Source organism: Lupinus angustifolius, chromosome LG02, assembly GCF_001865875.1.
Source record: "Lupinus angustifolius cultivar Tanjil chromosome LG02, LupAngTanjil_v1.0, whole genome shotgun sequence".
In the NCBI taxonomy this organism is placed as follows: Eukaryota; Viridiplantae; Streptophyta; class Magnoliopsida; order Fabales; family Fabaceae; genus Lupinus; species Lupinus angustifolius.
The window spans coordinates 23,170,568-23,190,870 of NC_032010.1; the positions used below are offsets into that span (position 1 = coordinate 23,170,568).

Genomic DNA, 20,303 nt, shown 5'->3' on the forward strand with positions numbered 1-20,303 from the left:
TTGTATAAATTCAATAATGCCATTTCCTCATTGAATGTGAATGGAATGAAGTTTGGTAGTAACATTTTAAATGAAATGGATTTCTCATTCCCTTCGTTTATTACATGGAAACGATGGAATTAATGTGGAATAAACTCTTAATTATTTATTAATAAGTCATTCATCTTTTAGTGTAAGACTTCGTTAGATCTCTAAAATAATAAGTCGAAAGTTCGATTCCTATAAATAACGCTTATTATAAGGGACAGCCATATACCCCGAAATGATCAGTTTCTTACTAAAAGGTGAGTGATACCTTGGTTATAAAAAAAAAACTTTTTTAGAGGCATCTTTATTTTAGTTGGTCTTATTAATCTTACACTCACGTTAATAAATATTTTTTAGGTAATGGATGCCTTCAATAAATAACATTACTCCCAAAATGATTACATTCGAATTATACTTTAATTGTTACCAAGAAAATATCTTAAATTGGTCTTATGTTACGATGACAACCTAAGTGTTAGTGTTCAAATTATTAATACATTTTGGACAAACTAACACATCAAGTAAAACCCAAGATAATAGATACTCCAAATCAAGTAAAATCATGATTCACCACCCAAAGCATTAAATTAATCCACTTCCAAGATGGCAAGATGCTAACCAGAGTGTTTATCTTAACCTCCACTCTTAGAAATTTAACCAATTAGAAGGGTATCATCCGCATAATTGCAGAAAGAATCACATCATCTTTGCTAATCTTATACCCAGGAATATGTCCTTCGAAACTGCTGCTCTTATTATGCCGTAAGACCTTCAACAACAATTAAAATTTAAAAAAGGTGCAATTGGGTCTCTTTGCTTCAAACCTCTAGCCATAGAAAACTCTTTACTCGGACTTCCATTAACCAAAATGGAAACTGAGCTTGAATGAAGTAAATTTTTAATCCACATCCTCCACTTAAGATAGAAACCCAATTTATACATCATATAAAGAAGGAAATCTCAGTTTACCAAGTCATAGGCTTTTTCAAAATCCATTTTGAAGATGAAGCAATCTCCTTTTTTCTTCTTTCTAGCTTGGTCAATAACCTCATTAGCTACTACCACCTCGTCCATGATGAATCTGCCTTTGATAAAGGGAGACTGACAATCAAAAATAACCAAATGAATCACCTTTTTAAGTCTAGCAGCAAGAAGCTTGAAGATGATCTTCTGAATGCACCCAATGAGAGATAGGCATGTATTCACTGAGACTCTGTGGACTATTATTTTTTGGGATTAGAACAATAAATGAAGCATTATATCTCTAGGTAAATTCCCAAAAGTATAGAAATCTTCCACCATCCTGATAAAATCATCCTTAAGATACTCCTAAAACTTCGTTAGAAAAGAAAAGTTGAAACCATCAGGACCAGGGCTTTTATCGCCATCACAACTCCAAATTACTTTCTTGATCTCTTCTACCTCAAACTTAGTTGTGAGAAAGGCATTTTTCCTCTACAGACAATCAATGGAAACAATACCATCAAGAGAAGGTACACTTGGTGCACTCTTCAAATTTTGCATCAAAAATTGAGCTAATGTAATTTTTAACTCTCGTTGGGTCTTCAATCCACTCCCCACCAATTGATAAACTAGTGAATTTCTTGATTTTCCGAATCTTATTTATCGACAAATGAAAGAATTTTGAATTAGAGTTACCATCATGAATCCATCTTTATCTAGATTTCTGTAATAGAAGGTTATCTTTTTGTCTCGAAAGGCGCCAAAACATCTTGAGTCCTACATGACCCTCCAATACTAAACTGTAAGAGATAATAAAAATATTTTTGACCCTAAAATAATAATAAAAATTACACCATTAAATTTTTTGATATCACATTATAGAATTTAGGCTCAGTACTTTCATAATGTTTCTCATTTTTAGCGAGTCACATTGTGCCACTTATTTTAACTATTTATTTACTTCTTAATTCAATTCACTAATTAATAGGAAATTAGATCTTCGTATATGAGGGTTCAACTTCGAAGAAGATAGTGACACGTCGTTTTAAAAAAAATTAAAGATACTTTTAAATAAAAATTAACAATTATAAAATTAATCTGGACCTCACATGTCAGTACAAAAAATAATCTAAATAATGGAGAGAATCTCAACTCAATTAATAATCATTTATTAGTTATTATAATTAAATATACATATCATTTATTTGAATGCAACTGGAGGGTTCAGTAGTGGGAAGATCATGACGCATATATCTATTATATTATTGGAGGATCTCATCCCCATTTATTTATATCTATTAATTCTTATAATTTGCATTACATATTAGTTTTTTATTTTTGGAAGAATGTAATTATATATATATTGGAATAATGTCTTTTATATAACTAATCCTAATTAATAAGTATTACAAATAAATATCACCATCTTTTTCTTCTGACCATTAATCATTAACTAATGTCCTTAGCTGCCTTTTCTGTTTAAAAAAATAACATACTTGCACAATTAAATTCCCAACAATGTCCTCATCAATAATGCAACTTTTCACAATTATTATTTGTCAAAACATGATATCAAATGAGAGTGGGACTTCTTGGAGACCCTAGAGTTATAAGAATGAAATATTTTCAAACACAATTCATTAAACTTTTGTATTTTTCACTTCACTTCCTACTAACATCTTGTATCCTCTTGTAATTCTGATTCACATATAATAATATTATTTTTGCCTATCAAAAAAAGAGTTACAAGAATGAAATTTTATATCCTATGAAGCTATATATTATGTCTTGCACTGAAAGGAAATTCTCTTTGTCGGAAAAAGATTTGAACATAAAATCTACCTTTTACGATTTAAGCATTACCAATGCTAGAAGTTACCTCCTACGTGTTACTAAATTAAGCATATTAGTAGGAACGAGTGATAATTCAAGTAGTACATGTTTGATTCTCCTTAAGCAAGGTTTCGGGTTCAAGTCTTGTAAATAGAAAAAATATTCACTGGGAGAGTTAGTCTCACATACCTCTGAAAGTTCTCAATTCGGATATGGTTGCCTACAATGTGAGGATACATGGACTAAACAAAACAAATAAGCATATTACTATCCTTGCATGATGCATCAAATAGATTAAAGTCTGAAACACAAATATATGTTTGCACGAAAAGAAAGTAATAAAGTAAATGAAATACAGTAATGCAAATAATTTACACTAATCCCCTACCCATGACTATAAAAGAAACTCAAGATCTTTCATTTTCTAAGAGAATAAGAGATAAAGATATATAGAACACAAAAACCAAAACAACAACCAAATAAGCCAAAAATGGATCAAAAGTCACAATCAGAAGCTGATCGTGTCTATGAAGATTTTACACCATATTATGAATGGGCAAGAGATGAAGGAAGTATCATTGTTCTTCTACCAGGTAACTCACTTTTCAACTCTTTCTAGATCATATAACATGTAATATAGAAATTTTTGGGTTTTCTTTAGTTTCTAAAATAAATATAGTTTAATTCTTTGTCCTACCGGATCAAAAGTTTAATTCTTAGGAACGACAAAGATAATCGTATATCCGAGAAAATATTAGTAATAACCTATGTAGTAAAAAACACCTTTGATTATAAAAAAGTTAAAGGAAGGGAAAAGTTTGATAAATACTTCATAACATCATTACTAACAAATTCTTATACACCTACTAATCCTTATTCCTTTTTTGAATTTGTTATTATAATATAATAAAAGAGAGAAAAATATTAATATTATATAAGTTTTATACATTATCACGATTCATGTTTAATCATCATTGACTTTCCAACAAAATGAATATAAATGAATGGTGAATAATATATTGTCAACTATGTATAAATTTTTACACCGATAATACATAGATATTATACTCGTGAATTAACATGTTTTAGTAACATGAGGATACATGCAGGATATAGAAGGGACCAAGTGAAAGTTCAAGTGACCTCAAAGCCTATCCTAAGGCTTATGGGTGAAAGACAGATCATTGATAACAGATGGAGTCGTTTGAATATAGAATTTCCACTTCCTTCTGATTATGACACTGACAATGTCACTGCCAAGTTTGAAGCTTCTAAGCTATATATCAAGTTTGCTAAACTAGATAAGCCAAAGGAAACAACAAATAATCCCCTTGAAGATTATCCAAACCCTAAGGAACCATCACCAAAGGTTGATCAGAAAAATGCTAACAACAATGAAGTCTCTGATCAAAAGATACCACAGAAAGAGAATGAGCCAAGCTATGAAAAGGAAAAGAGTAAGACAGGAACAGAAGCTGCTAGCATAGACAAAATGACCCAGAAGAAGGTTAGTACTAATAATGGCTTAACTGAGAAAACAGAAGCTGCTATCTCAAAGGTAGTTCAAACCAAAGTTGCTAAGCCTGTTTCAAGATCCAAAACTAGGCTTTTAGATTTCACTCTCAGTTTAGGACCATCTAATCATGCTGATATTGATAATGAAGACCTTGGAGATTTGGATTCAAGGATAAACAAGAGGAAGAAATTGGTGAAAGGGGTATTGCTTATATTATTGGCTGTGGTGCTAGGGTTGTATGCTAGAAATGCATTCAGAAAGTCTAGCATAGGATCAAAAATCCAAGAGCTGTAATTTTCTTCATTTAGTACATGCATGTGTAAACTTCACACAAAGTTCATATGCATGTAAATACATAAATGCAATAAAACTATGAAAGAATGAAACTATAAATAAAATAAGACTTCTGAAAATATATTTCAGATCAATTGTACTGTATCAATATTCTATATTTGATATGCAACCATTCCCATTGTGATAGGATAGTTAAAATCTGCTATATCACGTTATCAGTTTATGTATCTTTGCATAAAATCAATCAGCAAAGTGTAAAATTGTGTATCGTCCAAGTAGTAAAAGCAGAGTGAATTTACATTAATTCCTACAATAATTAATTGAGCAACTATTTACACGAATTTGTTTAATAATGTGATAATGATTTTTTAACAATGTTAAATTAAAATAAAATGTTAACTACGGATTTAAAAGAGTTAGGATCGAAATTCATTATATTTTCCTTTTAACATCCGTAGATTCAATTCCAAACAACTTGCGAAGTTACTAATTTTGATGCACATTTTCGACAATTCATTTACATCAATTCCTTGAGTGTAAAATCCTTAGATAATCACTCAATTGTCAATTCATTGGCTAATTAACTGATTAACTAGCATTAAAAACTATGTAAAAGCAATTCATACATCATTATCCATTACTAAAATAATGATGTATGAAGGAAGATAATCCAAATCAGGTGTCAAATTTAACTTTCCAATTAAACTTGAACCCATAAACAAGAATTCAGTAGCTAATTAAACTCATGCATTAAGAACGGGATAAACTTCCCAAAATCAAATAACAATTATAGTGGAATCGAATCCATGAGTGCAAAGGTTAGAAGATTACATTTAAAACCCCAACAACGAAGATCTAGTCACTCATCCTCGCTATTACAACACTCTAATCATAAAAGTATATAAGAAAATCTGATTTAGAGTCATTCCCACGACTTCCATTTTCTTTCCTTCGTTTTCTCTCTGTTTTTCGTGCCTCAAAGCTTTTGAAAAGTGAATGGAATCTCTTTCTGACTTCCGAAACCGCCAATATCAGTTCCAATTTCCAAGCTCTCGCCCAAGCTAGAGATTCTCGTTTGGGCGAGGAAATAAGAGGCTTTCCGACCTGAGCATCCCGCTTGGGCGAGACACCCCTCGCTTGGGCAAAGACCTTCGCTTAGGCGAGGATCAGGAAGGACACCGGGAACTTTTTAGCTCCAATTGTCACTTGGGCGACAGTCCCTCGCTTGAGCGAGGGACAACAATGATTTCTGGTAATTTTTCTCCTATTTGTGGCTTGGGCGACCCTCTCCTCGCTTGGACGAGGCTTACAGTACTCAGAAGCATCAATCTTCTCATTTTTTTCCTTTATTTCTTAATTCTTATCCTGAAACAATATAAACACATAATTTTTTTTACACAGAACAAGATTACTAAGTCATCAGGAATCTTACACAATTATAACATAAATGCACATTAAATACCTAAAAGCATATAAATTTCTTTAACAATTTGACACTTAACACAACGTCATTGAAGACCGGTGATGTCTATCACATGTCATCTAAGCTTTAACTTGGACTGACACATCCATGTAAAAACTGAATTGTTAACATATTCTAAAAAATCAATTTATAGTTAATCAAGGAATTTCGAGAAGAAAAAAAATTGTCCAAGTGACAGCATGCCCTACATATATATAGTTTATAGTACGGGTGGAAACAGAGAATTCTCTGAACAACTTTGAAGTGGACCCACAGTTTAATTGTTTGTAAGAGTGTCCAATTTAGTTTAATTTATTTAACTCATAGGGAGAACAACTTTGATAATGGAGACTAGTTATAATGAAAATTATGAATGGCTTCATAGTACCTAGGATATAAAATGTTTATATTGTTCAGGTACACTTGATTTTCCTAAATCAGCATCTTTCATAAGGGAGATCATTTGTCCTCATTCTTATCCCATTTTCCTGTTCCAATTTAATAAAAAAAGTGGTATTTCATTAAAAAAAATTCTAAAAACATAAAATAACATATTTGTAGGTGATTCCCATTTTTTTCTTAGGCTAGTTACAAAGTAAGTATTATATCAATCAAAATTCATCACAAAACAATAGTGATACTTTTCTCATGTGGTGGTCCCCACTTCCATTTTTCATTACAAGCCACTTATAATACAGATCTTATTTTCTTCCCTTTCATACTTCTATATTTGTTTTGCATTACATGTACCTTTTTTCAAGTTCAGTTACTTGTAAGATAATTTTCAAGCCTTAATTTTCTTTATTATTTTCTAGCCAACAATTACTGGAAAACTTGATATAGAAATTAAAATTCTTAAGAGGAATTCCACAGCTTTAATCCACATAAAGCAATTTATTTGATCATATGTGCACACATGATGTGAGGTGAATTAGTCTGCATTCTATACAGAAGGACCTTACCATATAATTATATACACATGTTAAATCCAACTATCTTGACTCTTGGTAAGTGTGAGGTGATGAGTGAACATGTATGCTAATAAAAAGAGTGATGACAAAACTTTTTCATAGGAAAAGTGGGGTTAATGTAAGCATGTGTAGACACATGATAGAGGGAAACTATGATTAGTTTCAAAAGATGATACCACAAACAAAAGACTAAGTTGGCATAATGATGCATAGCTTAGGTGTTAACAACACATACATAGCTTTTACATTTATTTATTTATTATATGATTAGGGATCCACTCACTCCCTATGGTAACCATCAATTCTAGAAAAATCGAATAATTTCAATTATTGAGTAGATCTAAACTATCAGATATCCATAAAATTGATGACTACGATAGAAAACAAATTTAAAAAACTTATTCTTGAAATAAGTAGATCCACACTCTTATTATATATAATAAAAATCTGACCCTAGAAGACAAGGTGGAAGGAATAGTGTTATAATTCCTCATGGTGGCATGGAATTCCAAGAAATTTAAAAACCTTAACATAGTGATATTTGTATTGATCATTGTCTTAAATTTAAATCATTATACTAAGAGACTCATAAAATTTTAAGTAATAGAGCCAAAAATAATCTACAAATATGAATATTTAAATAATAAAAATGAGACAAACATGCAAATAACAAATTATGATTATATATATTATATACTAAAAGATAATAGCCTACATCAGTTGTAAGGTATGTCCTTCCCATGTTACAACCTCTTCATGAGTTTATATAAGATAGTACAAAAGAAAAAAATGTATGTAGTTATAGTATATGTGTTTTATATATTGTTACTATTATTTTCATCATTAATATTTAATCATTAATAACTATTAAAAAAGTAATATATATAAATAATAAATGATATACTAATTGTCTATAAATATTTATGCATCCTAGTCATGCTCTGAATGCCTATTATTTGTTTTTAGTTCCTAATCTTTGAGGAATTTTTTGTTTTTACTTACGGTGGTAAGGGATGTGTAGTAAAGTTTTTTATGTTGTTAATACTTCATTCATCGTGGTGAATACTATTTCTTTATTTAATTATGAATACTAATTATAAAATAAATGATGAATAATATAGTTAGAATATAAAAAATACTTACAATTTAATATCACAAATTATAAGTGTTTTTGAATTAAAGACTACTGAAATCACTTCATAGAAGGTGCACAATGCACTTTCTTCACCCCCCATCTATCACTTAGTTCAAATTGACTATTTTTGCATATAGATGACTTAGTTTGTAAAAACTTTAGATAATATTATGATTTCAACTTATTTATGGTTATGTTTCTTATTGATGAATTTTTATTTATAATTTATTAGCTTAAGTTGTGAAAAATCAGATAATTTATTCAATTAATGTTTAAATTTATTTATCTACTTTTATTTATCAAAACATAAAAGTTATAAATCTTTAATGATGTTTTAATGATGGCTATAGAATTGCATGTTGGTGGATGAAAGTTGGGGAGAGTGATAGTCAATCCATGTTAGGTGGTGATGATTTGTACATATTTGATGTTCGACTTCTTTTTACTATTCTATGTGTTAGAAGATATGATTGATTAAAAAATATTTAATAATTTTAATTTTAATTTAAATAATTTTTTTAACTAATCAAAGTTGATAGTATATAAAGTGGTACAAAAAATAAAACATGAGATATGTTCCCGTGATAATGGTGTTAGTGAATGGAAGGAGAGTAGTGGTTGTTAAATTGTAATGCAATGACAATGGTTGTGTGACAGCTTATAATCACATTTAATCCTGAATAAGAATTTTCCTACTCTTTATCATATTCATTAATTTTATAGACATTTAATGATTTAAATATATTTATTAATTCAAACTATTGAATTTTCCTAGAATTGAAGACCATGTATGATGAGGAGTAAATGAATCCCCTCTTTAATCATTATTGATTTAAAAGATGTGATATAAATGAATAATAAATAATATATTAATTTTGTATAAATCTATACACCGATGATACATAGATACTACATTCATGATGTGTAACTTATGAATTATATCGTTAACCAAGTAGAAAATGATGATAGTTGGTTACCCTGTCACAATTAACATCATTATCATTTGGATTTTGGATCAACACCTGTGATGAAAAATAACAAAATACAAATATAAGATATACTGAAATAAGAATATAAGACATTCGGAGATGAATCCAAGAAATACCAAATGAATACTGAATATTTAATACTTAAAAACTGATGCAAAAAAAGAAGAAGAAGAAAAAAACATGTATACATGTAAGAGTTTTATATACTAATAATGGTTATGAAATTAATGGTGAATGATTAACCGATAAAGTAAAAATACTTACCCTGTCAGTATATACATACTAACTCTACTAATAATGTATAATCCACAATTTAGTAGATGAATAAATCAATATTAATTTTTTAATATAAGTAATACAACTATATAGTAGATGAATAAATCAAATTAAATATTTATACATTATAAATCCAAAATCAACGAGTCTTGATTGATTCAAGTGATACATATTTCATTTTCTTAAATATTTTGTGTTCGAGTATTATGAATGGAAAAAAATTAAGAGTTAGAGACGTACCTAGAGATGTTTTAGACATATTGTTTTCTGTGTGAGAAACTGAGAATAGAGTGTGAAACCAAAAAAAAATCCAAAAAAGAAACATTAGCGTCTGAGTTGGAAGAAGAGAAAACGACAAGCATCTTGGTCACCTTGGGTGGCACTCTCACACTCCCTCACTATTACTATCTCATTCATTCATTCATTCATTTTCTCTCCACCCAAATCATGGACCACCGTCGTCCTCATGACGGTGCCGCCTCTCTCCGTCTCCGCCGTCACAACAACAGAACCTCCACCACCTCCCCTAAAGCCTCCGACGCCCTCCCTCTCCCTCTCTATCTCACCAACGCCATCTTCTTCACCCTCTTCTTCTCCGTCGCCTACTACCTCCTCCACCGTTGGCGTGACAAGATTCGCTCCTCCACCCCTCTCCACGTTCTCACCTTCCCTGAACTCGCTTCTATTCTCTCTCTCATCGCTTCCTTCATCTACCTCCTAGGTTTCTTCGGCATTCACTTCGTCCAATCCTTTATTTCTCGTCCCTCCAACGACGTCGTTTGGGAAGATGACGTCACCGATGTCGTTATTCCCAATTTGCCCCCACTCCATGTTGTTGACGATGAGGAGATTGTGAATTCTGTCGTTGAAGGCAAAACGCCGTCGTATTCGCTCGAATCGAGCCTCGGCGATTGTCGCCGTGCGGTGGCAATTCGCCGCGAGGCGCTGCAGAGAGTGACGGGGAGGTCGTTGCAGAGTTTGCCGTTGGAAGGGTTTGATTATGAATCGATTTTGGGGCAGTGTTGTGAAATGCCGGTAGGATATGTTCAGATTCCGGTGGGGGTGGCGGGGCCGTTGTTACTGGATGGGTTTGAGTACACGGTGCCGATGGCGACGACGGAAGGGTGCCTGGTGGCGAGTACTAATAGAGGTTGTAAAGCGATCTACGCTTCAGGAGGAGCAAGTAGTGTGGTTTTGAAAGATGGAATGTCTAGGGCTCCTGTTGTTAGATTTTCAACTGCTAAAAGAGCTGCGGAATTGAAATTCTTCTTGGAAGATCCTCTTAATTTTGATACATTGGCCATTGTTTTCAACAGGTTTACCCTTTTGATCAATCATTTGTTTAATTGTTATGATTGGTTTATTGTTGTTTTTGTTTCTTTCATGTTATTGATTTTGAGTGTTTGATGTTGATGGATTTTGTTTTGTGAGATCTGATGATGTAGTTTTTTATTATGAACCCGTTTTGTTTCTGGAAATTTTAAAACTAAAAGGAAAAATATTGAATCAATGACTTCAAAATGGTTGAAGATGATTAAAATTTCAGTTTTTCCTTTGAAATTCGAATTTGATTATGAAATTGGTAATGGAAGTGGAATGAAAGAAGGAATAGAGGACTTGAATTTGGGTATGGTTTATGGGAGAATTTTTCTTTTGATGTTGAGATTTGACATTTGTTTCTGTTGGTTTTCAGGTCAAGTAGGTTTGCCAGGCTTCAACATATTCAGTGTACTATGGCTGGGAAGAACTTGTACTTGAGGTTCACCTGCAGCACGGGTGACGCCATGGGGATGAACATGGTTTCCAAAGGGGTGCAGAATGTTCTTGATTTTCTTCAGAATGATTTCCCTGATATGGATATCATTGGCATCTCTGGTAATTTCCATGCCCTTTCCACTTGAATGGATGGGATTTGCTGGATCGTTCTCTGGTAAAGATGCTTGATGTCACATATACCGTTTAATACAGATTAGTTAATTTGGTTTATGCTATTGTTTGTCACCACTTTAATCTCTATGCAGTTATAGGCCGGTTTCTTCCATGAAAGTGGTCCAATCGCATTGTCTTATTTATTTCCGCGTCATTTTTAAATTATATATTCATTTTAAATGTTGAATGTTATGCATATCGTGTCATTATTGTAGGTGGGGGCCTCCTCCACTCCTTTTGTTGAAATTTTAAAGTTGGATTCTTATATGAGGCCTTCTGCTTGATTTTTTTATTCTACCTGCTTTTTGAAATCTGCTCAACCACCATAGACTTTAAGGCTAATTGATTTTCAATTAACAAAAAAATACAGGTTAATTTGGTAATACGTACCTAATTATCCATATTTGTCAGACTAGTTATATTTTATTCGTTTATTGCTTAACATTCAACTGTGAATTTGATGCCTAAAAACGGGAGTAAAGTAGTAAACCGCCGTTTTAGCACCTGAAGTTGTAAGCATCAATCATTAGTCCCCAACTTTAGGATATCACCACTTTAGTTCCTAAAATTGTTAATACCGGTCATACTAGTCCCTAATTTTGTAATCAGTTAGTCAAATATAACTGAAGGACTAAAATAGTAATTCCTAAAGTTTTGGACTAATAAGATAAGTGCTTACAATTTTTGTGGCTTACTCAAAAGGTGGAACTGTGACACCACTCAAGCTATTCATTGTGTACTATTATTTCTTTCATGGTGTATAGATCTGTTTGGCAGTAAGTTTTCTAGCTCAGTTGCATCTTTTGAATGTGTCATTGTATTACTGTCTTCATTTGGCTATTTGAAGCCTATAATCAGGCATGCTGAAATCATTTTAATGGGTAGCTAACATGTGATGGTTATGTACTGGCTCGATTCTGTAGGAAACTTTTGTTCGGACAAGAAACCAGCTGCAGTAAATTGGATTGAGGGGCGAGGGAAATCAGTTGTTTGTGAAGCAATTATCAAAGAAGAAGTGGTGAAGAAGGTATTGAAGACCAATGTGGCTGCGCTGGTGGAGCTTAACATGCTCAAGAACCTTGCTGGTTCTGCAGTTGCTGGTGCTCTTGGTGGATATAATGCTCATGCTAGTAACATTGTTTCGGCTATATTCATAGCCACCGGTCAAGATCCAGCTCAAAATATTGAGAGTTCACATTGCATAACCATGATGGAAGCCATCAATGATGGGAGAGATCTTCATATCTCAGTGACTATGCCTTCCATTGAGGTGATTTAGCATTCCATCTCTTCACAGATTTTCCTTCTTTTGAGTTGGTTAATTTTCCAATTTAATAACAAGGTTTTATGTGATTCATTGCCCTCTTTCAGGTGGGTACAGTTGGTGGTGGCACTCAACTTGCGTCTCAGTCTGCATGCTTGAATTTGCTTGGTGTGAAGGGCGCTAACAAGGAGTCGCCAGGGTCAAACTCAAGACTCTTGGCCACCATTGTTGCTGGATCTGTTTTAGCAGGAGAGCTGTCTCTGATGTCTGCTATTGCAGCAGGGCAGCTAGTGCAGAGCCACATGAGATACAACAGATCAAGCAAAAATGTATGCCAAATGTAATCTCGAGGGCGAGGACGCAATTGAAGCCAGTGTTTATGTTGTGTCTGAAATAAAAAGACAAGGGTCTATGAATGCAAAAACTGGAATTTGGAAAGGAAATGGAAGACATTAGGTTTGGGTATGTATCGCTGTTTGATAATGTTTTATTAATTGATTGGAAGGAGAAAAAAGTAGAATGGTACCTGTTTGATAGCACATCCTGCTTAGCCCTTCCTTGGATGGGTATGAACATTGTCCTCCTTAACCAATACAATTTGTTGTGTTGTATTTATGATTCATTTTCTGATGCAATATGGTTAGTATATGTACTATAATCTATGGAAAATCATCCTCCTAATATATTCTCGTACCTACAAGAACCCACGAGAAGATAACATGTGTCACAATAAGATACTTTAATTATTAATAATTAGATTACAAGTGACACATGTCACTTTTTTGTGTGGGTAGAATGATTAGTAGGAAGATATAACAATGCTAATAATCTATTCATAAAGCAGTTAGTGCACATTTCTCTTGAAAATCTCAACTCAATACGGTATAATAGAGAGATAAATGCTTCAAAAAATTAAATATTGACACATTTATTATTTTATTGAAAACAATCGTAGAAATAAACACTTGTTCTATGGTAATAGAGAAGATCCTTCTTTGATATGGAAATGGTTGGGTCAGTTTTGCAATACTCATATCTATTACCTATTTTATTTATCACCACCAAATTAATCCTCTAACCCCCAATGTGTATCACGACCCACTACAACAAACTTCAATCTTTTTTTCTCTATTCGTGGACTAAAGTCGTAAATAATTAAATGAGTTTATACTAGTACACAAATTAAATGAATTTACACTGGTACACAAATTAAATGAATTTATACTGGTACAAAAATGGGATAAAAACACGAAAGGAGATAAAAGCTTATATAAACTTCTGTCAAATCTAGTTTGGTATTAAGTAATTAAATGAAGTAGAAAAATCAATTAAAGATTGTTTTCATCACAACTCAATTAGAAAAGTTTGAAGCAACTTGTTTTATAAGTAATTAAATAAAATATCAATTATGTTTAAATCTTATGGAAATTTATTAGTTTACTTTTACTAGGATTTTTCATCTAAACACCTATATCAATAAAATCTGCTTCTTGTAATAAAACATTGCAAGTATATGCACACATGCATACTTTAACAATTACACTTTACTCATTGACTACATTGTTTTTTTATTTCTTCATAAATGTTGAATTTGACCAATTAAATTATTTGATTGAAAATATTAAGTATATATCAATAAAAATAAAGTTTAAAAGTTAACATATATCACTCACTATTGATTTGTATTATTATTTTTGTTTAGGAGTCAATATTGATTGAAATATGAATGGTGGATGATTTGTTGATAATATTAAAATACATTATCCGTGTATGTATATTAATTTATTGTCGCCTTATCGGTGTATATATATTAATTCCCAAAAAATAATAACCAGCTATTTGTAAAAAAAAAAGAGTAGAAATGGGCTTGGCCCAATTGATGAAACTGAAGTTTGATTCAACATACTACATTTAACTTGAACTTCAAACATAAACCCTAATTCCCTTTCTCTCTCGCAACAATGGCATCCATGATGGTACGTTTCACACTCTCACTCTTTCTCTCTCTGAACTTCTTAATTCTCTAATCTAACCCTAATTTTTGTTTTGTTTCAAAAATGTGGTGCGAAAATTACAGCAACCACAGATCATACTGTTGAAGGAAGGTACTGACACTTCTCAAGGTAAGGCTCAACTTGTTAGCAACATCAACGCTTGTTCCGCTGTCGCCGATGTTGTCCGAACCACCCTCGGGCCCCGTGGAATGGATAAACTCATCCACGACGATAAAGGATCTGTTACCATCTCCAATGACGGCGCCACCATTATGAAACTCCTTGATATTGTTCACCCTGCCGCTAAGATCCTTGTTGATATTGCGAAGTCGCAGGACTCGGAGGTAATTTCGCATTTTTGATGTCGTATCGTTGTGTTTGAGAATTTGTTGATAAAAGTGTTGTTGTTTGGTGTGGATGTGAAGGTTGGAGATGGAACCACTACTGTTGTGTTGCTTGCAGCTGAGTTTTTGAAAGAGGCTAAGCCTTTTGTTGAAGACGGTGTTCATTCTCAGAATTTGATAAAAAGCTATAGGGCTGCATCCACCTTGGTATATGTTTTTAGCCGAGAAATTAAATAATAATGGAAGTTGTTGATTTTTTTGCTTACGTATGTTTTGTTATATGTAATTTTTGATGCAGGCAATTGAAAAGGTTAAGGAGCTAGCTACTAGCATAGAAGGAAAAAGTCTGGATGAAAAGAAAAGCTTGCTCTCAAAGTGTGCTGCTACGACTCTTTCTTCGAAGCTCATTGGTGGAGAAAAGGAGTTCTTTGCTTCAATGGTTGTCGATGCTGTAATTGCAATTGGGTATGAGGACAGGTTGAACATGATTGGAATAAAAAAGGTGAATGTTTCAGTTCTTTTACAGCCTTGTTTCCACATGCCATTTCGTCTACTTCATAGTGGCAGTTGTGTAGACGTTGCCATTGGATTTTGCATTGTACCATTTGTTCCAAATGTTGACAAAATCCTGGAGAACTATTAAATGCACTTTCTGAAGCTAGTTTCCTTACTATATTTAGCAATTTTTGTTATTTACGTCATTCAATCAAGAACTAATGGAAAACTCAACCAACCAAAGTAGTTAGTTAGGAAGATCAAGGAATTGGAATCAATGTGATAAAGATTCTAGTTTTCTCTTACAGGTTCCTGGTGGTACTATGCGGGACTCATTTCTAGTAAATGGTGTTGCCTTCAAAAAGACATTTTCATATGCTGGGTTTGAGCAACAGCCCAAGAAGTTTCTTAATCCAAAAATACTATTACTAAACATTGAGTTGGAGCTAAAATCTGAGAAAGAAAATGCTGAAATACGGTTTGATCTTTGCTCCTTTGTTTTGTTCATTGATTCATTTATGCTACCGACAGATTGCTGAGTTTACTGGACTTCCTTCTGTTTTTTGTGTTCTCTACAGATTATCAGATCCATCTCAATATCAGTCAATTGTTGATGCAGAATGGAATATTATTTATGACAAGCTGGATAAATGTGTCAACAGTGGTGCCAAAGTTGTTCTTTCACGGCTGGCTATTGGAGATCTAGCTACACAGGTTTCAATTTCTATTTTTATCTATCTGTATTTCCTTTCATATTCTTGGATCCCCCCTTCACTTAATCACAAAATGATAAACTCGTGGAATAAGTGCTATATGCTATGTTTGGATGGGTTTTTTATTACAGTTTTTCTCTTTGCATTTCTTAAAAACTTTCATGGATATCATAATTAATTTTTTTGATTAACTTGTCCTTCAAACAGTATTTTGCAGATCGAGACATTTTCTGTGCTGGTCGTGTAACAGAAGAAGATTTAAAAAGGGTTGCTGCCGCCACAGGTGGAACTGTACAAACATCCATCAATAACGTTATTGATGAGGTTGCACACTATTTTTATGTCTCTGACATGGTTTAATATTTTCTAATGCGATATGTTTCATCTGAGATTCTTGTTATTTATTTGCTTTAAGGTCCTTGGAACTTGTGAGGTTTTTGAGGAAAAGCAAGTTGGAAACGAGAGATTCAATTTATTCAGTGGATGCCCATCTGGCCTAACAGCCACCATAGTTCTTCGTGGTGGAGCTGATCAGGTCTGTTAGAGGATGTGCAGTGACGGTTTAGTGTTTATTTGTAATTTAACTCATTCAATAGATGTTGTATTATTGGCCTTATATATTTTTAATTGTTGCTACTTTCTTATAGTTCATTGAGGAGGCTGAGCGAAGTTTGCATGATGCAATCATGATTGTGAGAAGAGCTTTGAAGAATTCAACTGTGGTTGCTGGTGGTGGTGCTATAGATGTATGTGTCCAATTTTTTTTTGTAGATTTTGCTGAATTTTGTTAGCAAATGTTTTGGACATTAATTGGTGGTTCTTGTTGGCAGATGGAGATAAGTCGGTATCTAAGGCAGCACGCACGTACAATAGCGGGAAAGTCTCAGCTTTTTATCAACTCCTATGCAAAAGCTCTTGAGGTATGTGTAATTGGAATTGGAGTATATGTATGTTCCTAATATTCTATTATTTTTATCATTCAAATAATAATGAGATGCAACGCCTGGTTGACACAAGTGATAATGAATTTATTTCTTTGATGGTGCTCTTCCTGAAGAATTTCTCGGTCTGAAGTTCAGAGTAATAGCTTATAAAAAACAATCAGCACTCTGTTTCTTCAGTAATTTTTTCTTTTGTTTTTTATCATACATTGTCAGCCATTAAAAAATATGTAAAAACCCCAACATATTTGTCTGCCTTTAAACATATGCCTTATTGTTATATTACTATGGGGAGGGACAGGGAGCAGAAGCCCTTGTGTATGCATTTTACATGTTGCAAATCTACCTAAAATTGAATCATTAGTATTGTCATTGATTTTGCACATTGTGGAAACACGTTGCATTGGAGACAACAATGCTGTGCTGGATGTTGGAGGCCATGCACGAGTTTTGTGGGATATATGTTTTATACTTATAGACAGGCTCATCCTGTAATTACATCACTTAGTATCTAGTGTAACATGCATACTAGCTTTACATTTACAACATTAATTATCCAATTAGATGGCTTGATTTTAAAAGAGGGTAGTTACTTCATTGTATTTCATTCCAATTTTTATAATTTCATTGCAGGTTATACCTCGGCAATTATGCGACAATGCTGGTTTTGATGCTACTGATGTGCTGAACAAACTAAGGCAGAAACATGCACTTCCTTCTGGTTGGTTGACCTTCCTTCTATATGCATGCTTACCTAAAATTATCTTTATTATTCCGCAAAGTAAAAGCAGAATAATGCATCACAATTATTTAGGAGCCACAATGTATTAAAACTATATTAACACCTGTGTTACAGTTAGAAAAAAGTATGAAGTACAAAAAATTAAATTGTTGTATGAGAACACATTAGTGAAATTTATAATTAATAAATAAACATTAATGAGTTATATAACATTAGTATTGATTTTTTCTCGTTTTTATACTTTATTGTGCACAATACCTGACACAGCAAAGTTATGAGATTTGGATTCTCTAACTTTACATTTGGTGACTCTATCCATTTTTTGGAAATAATTCTCTCTCTCTGGTGATTTTATGTTTGCTTTAATTAATTAAATAAGAGAATTATTTCCAAAAAGGGTCAAAATCACCAAATACAATTTTATAAGCTAAAAATGACATGCCAACATTTTGATGAAACACTAGGTTTATAAGCTAATAATACACTTGCCAAAAAATTTACAGGCCCATTTCTTCTTTATAATACATCGATTCTTCCTCATGAAGAGGAGTAATGTGATAGACTTTCCGAATATAGTAACTACAAGTAACACGAGAGATTAACTACTACTTTTTATCCTCTAGACCATTCCTTGCTTTGTTACAGAAGTCTTGAAAATTTGCTCAAGTGTTGGTCTGACTAGCTACTGTTTTTATATCCTCTTGATCATTCATTGCTTCTTTACCACAGTCTAGAAAGTTTGCCCTAGTCTCCTTTTCGTCAAGCATCCTTTGGTTACTAGTTGCTATTAGTTTAGTTTGTTCAAACCCTTACTCAAAAGCAGCCATTTATTTTGATGTACAATAATGTAAGTAAGATTCATTTTAACCAGCATATTTAGAATACGTTTTGTGGGCAAATTACTATTATTTCATCCTCAGCACTTGGGCAACTTATAACATAAGTAGATGAAGATTTGTCTAATTGGTTGGTTCTCTAAACTTGAATTATGCATACATGTCCGGGCATATTTTTGCTAATGTACCTATAAGTGCAACTGCTGTATTACATCATGCAGAGTTCTTTTGTAGGTTAGAAGCAAATAATCTTATTATTGCATGCTTGTTATAGGTGAAGGGGCAGCATATGGAGTTGACATAGCTACTGGTGGGATTGCTGACTCGTTCGCTAACTTTGTTTGGGAGCCTGCAGTTGTGAAGGTACCTGCTTGCATTTATGTGCATGATTTTTATTCCGATTCTAGTATTTATGTGGATGATGTTGAAGCTAATTAATAAATTTGCAGATCAATGCTATAAATGCTGCTACAGAAGCAGCTTGTCTTATCCTAAGTGTGGATGAAACGGTTAAAAATCCCAAGGTATATATATTTCTTTGACCAGGTCCTCCATTTTTGCATATTCCACATAGAATTATGTTCTTGTGTTTCTCAATTTTCATGATTGGGGTTTTGGGGATTATCTATGGATCTTTGCTATGACATGTCAACACTTTTCTACACCCACATGCAATCCATTGTTCTACTATCTCATTGTCTGTTTTAAGCGTTGTTTGGGAACTTGATTGTTGTATCTATTTTAACATATGTAGTCTGAGAGTGCACAAGGAGATGCTGCTGCAAGTGCCATGGGTGGCAGAGGCCGCGGAGGTGGCTTCCGTGGTCGTGGACGGGGAATGCGAAGATGATGAGAAATTCATTGCGATGGGCAGCATTTTTGTTCACTGCATTGGGTGGATGTTTTATACATGTAAGGTTACTGCATGTATTACTCTGCTAGTTAGTGTTGTTAGAAGCATGCCATATTTTGGATCTGCAAACGATGAAGATATGAAATTGTAGGTGATTCCGGGTACGTAGCTAGGATTTGATGATAGCAATTTTCAAGCATGTATTTCTGACGTTTGGGCTTTTTTATATTAGTTTGTAGGGTTTAAATTATTGGCTATTATTTATTTTGATTGTTGTAGGTGACTTGAGCTACTTAGTGTGAAATTTTGCATTTCCCTGTTTAACTGTTTTACTTCTCTACTGTAAAACAAGCATGGGATTTTTGTTTCGTATCTTCCGATAAGTTTTGCATCACTATTTTTTACCACTTTGTATTGTTTCTTTTAATGCAGAGTTTTTTTCTTTAGAGAAGTCATTTGGAAGGTTGAGAGAACATGTGATTCAAGAAAAATAGTTAGTAGGAAAATAGAAATTAGACAAGTCTAGTGCATTATAAAGACCACGGATCTGATAAATGATAATAAAACTTCAAGACCAGTTTACAGTCTGTAAAAATTGGATTTAATAGTGCTTTATTTAGCCAAGGTCCAAAGGAACTTCAAGAATTCATCTAGAGGATGAAAAGTGGATATAATATTTGATGGAAAAAAGTATAGATTATTCCAAAAATATTGCTCAAAAATGGT

At 33.0% G+C, this 20,303-nt stretch overlaps 3 protein-coding genes across 3 annotated transcripts; all 3 read left to right on the forward strand.

The window, feature by feature from the left end:
- LOC109340910 lies at positions 3,244-4,721 on the forward strand. The gene is made up of 2 exons (XM_019578683.1): positions 3,244-3,416; positions 3,933-4,721. Exons 1-2 carry the CDS (start codon positions 3,314-3,316, stop codon positions 4,631-4,633), a joined length of 804 nt encoding a protein of 267 aa, XP_019434228.1. The 5' UTR covers positions 3,244-3,313; the 3' UTR covers positions 4,634-4,721.
- On the forward strand, positions 9,841-13,275 carry LOC109340936 (3-hydroxy-3-methylglutaryl-coenzyme A reductase 1-like). The gene is made up of 4 exons (XM_019578707.1): positions 9,841-10,782; positions 11,160-11,341; positions 12,319-12,665; positions 12,767-13,275. Exons 1-4 carry the CDS (start codon positions 9,914-9,916, stop codon positions 13,001-13,003), a joined length of 1,635 nt encoding a protein of 544 aa, XP_019434252.1. The 5' UTR covers positions 9,841-9,913; the 3' UTR covers positions 13,004-13,275.
- Positions 14,558-19,955, forward strand: LOC109340939 (T-complex protein 1 subunit eta-like). The gene is made up of 14 exons (XM_019578710.1): positions 14,558-14,635; positions 14,737-14,997; positions 15,079-15,204; positions 15,296-15,499; positions 15,801-15,970; positions 16,071-16,206; positions 16,413-16,529; positions 16,621-16,740; positions 16,853-16,951; positions 17,036-17,125; positions 17,780-17,867; positions 18,999-19,087; positions 19,174-19,248; positions 19,479-19,955. Exons 1-14 carry the CDS (start codon positions 14,621-14,623, stop codon positions 19,572-19,574), a joined length of 1,686 nt encoding a protein of 561 aa, XP_019434255.1. The 5' UTR covers positions 14,558-14,620; the 3' UTR covers positions 19,575-19,955.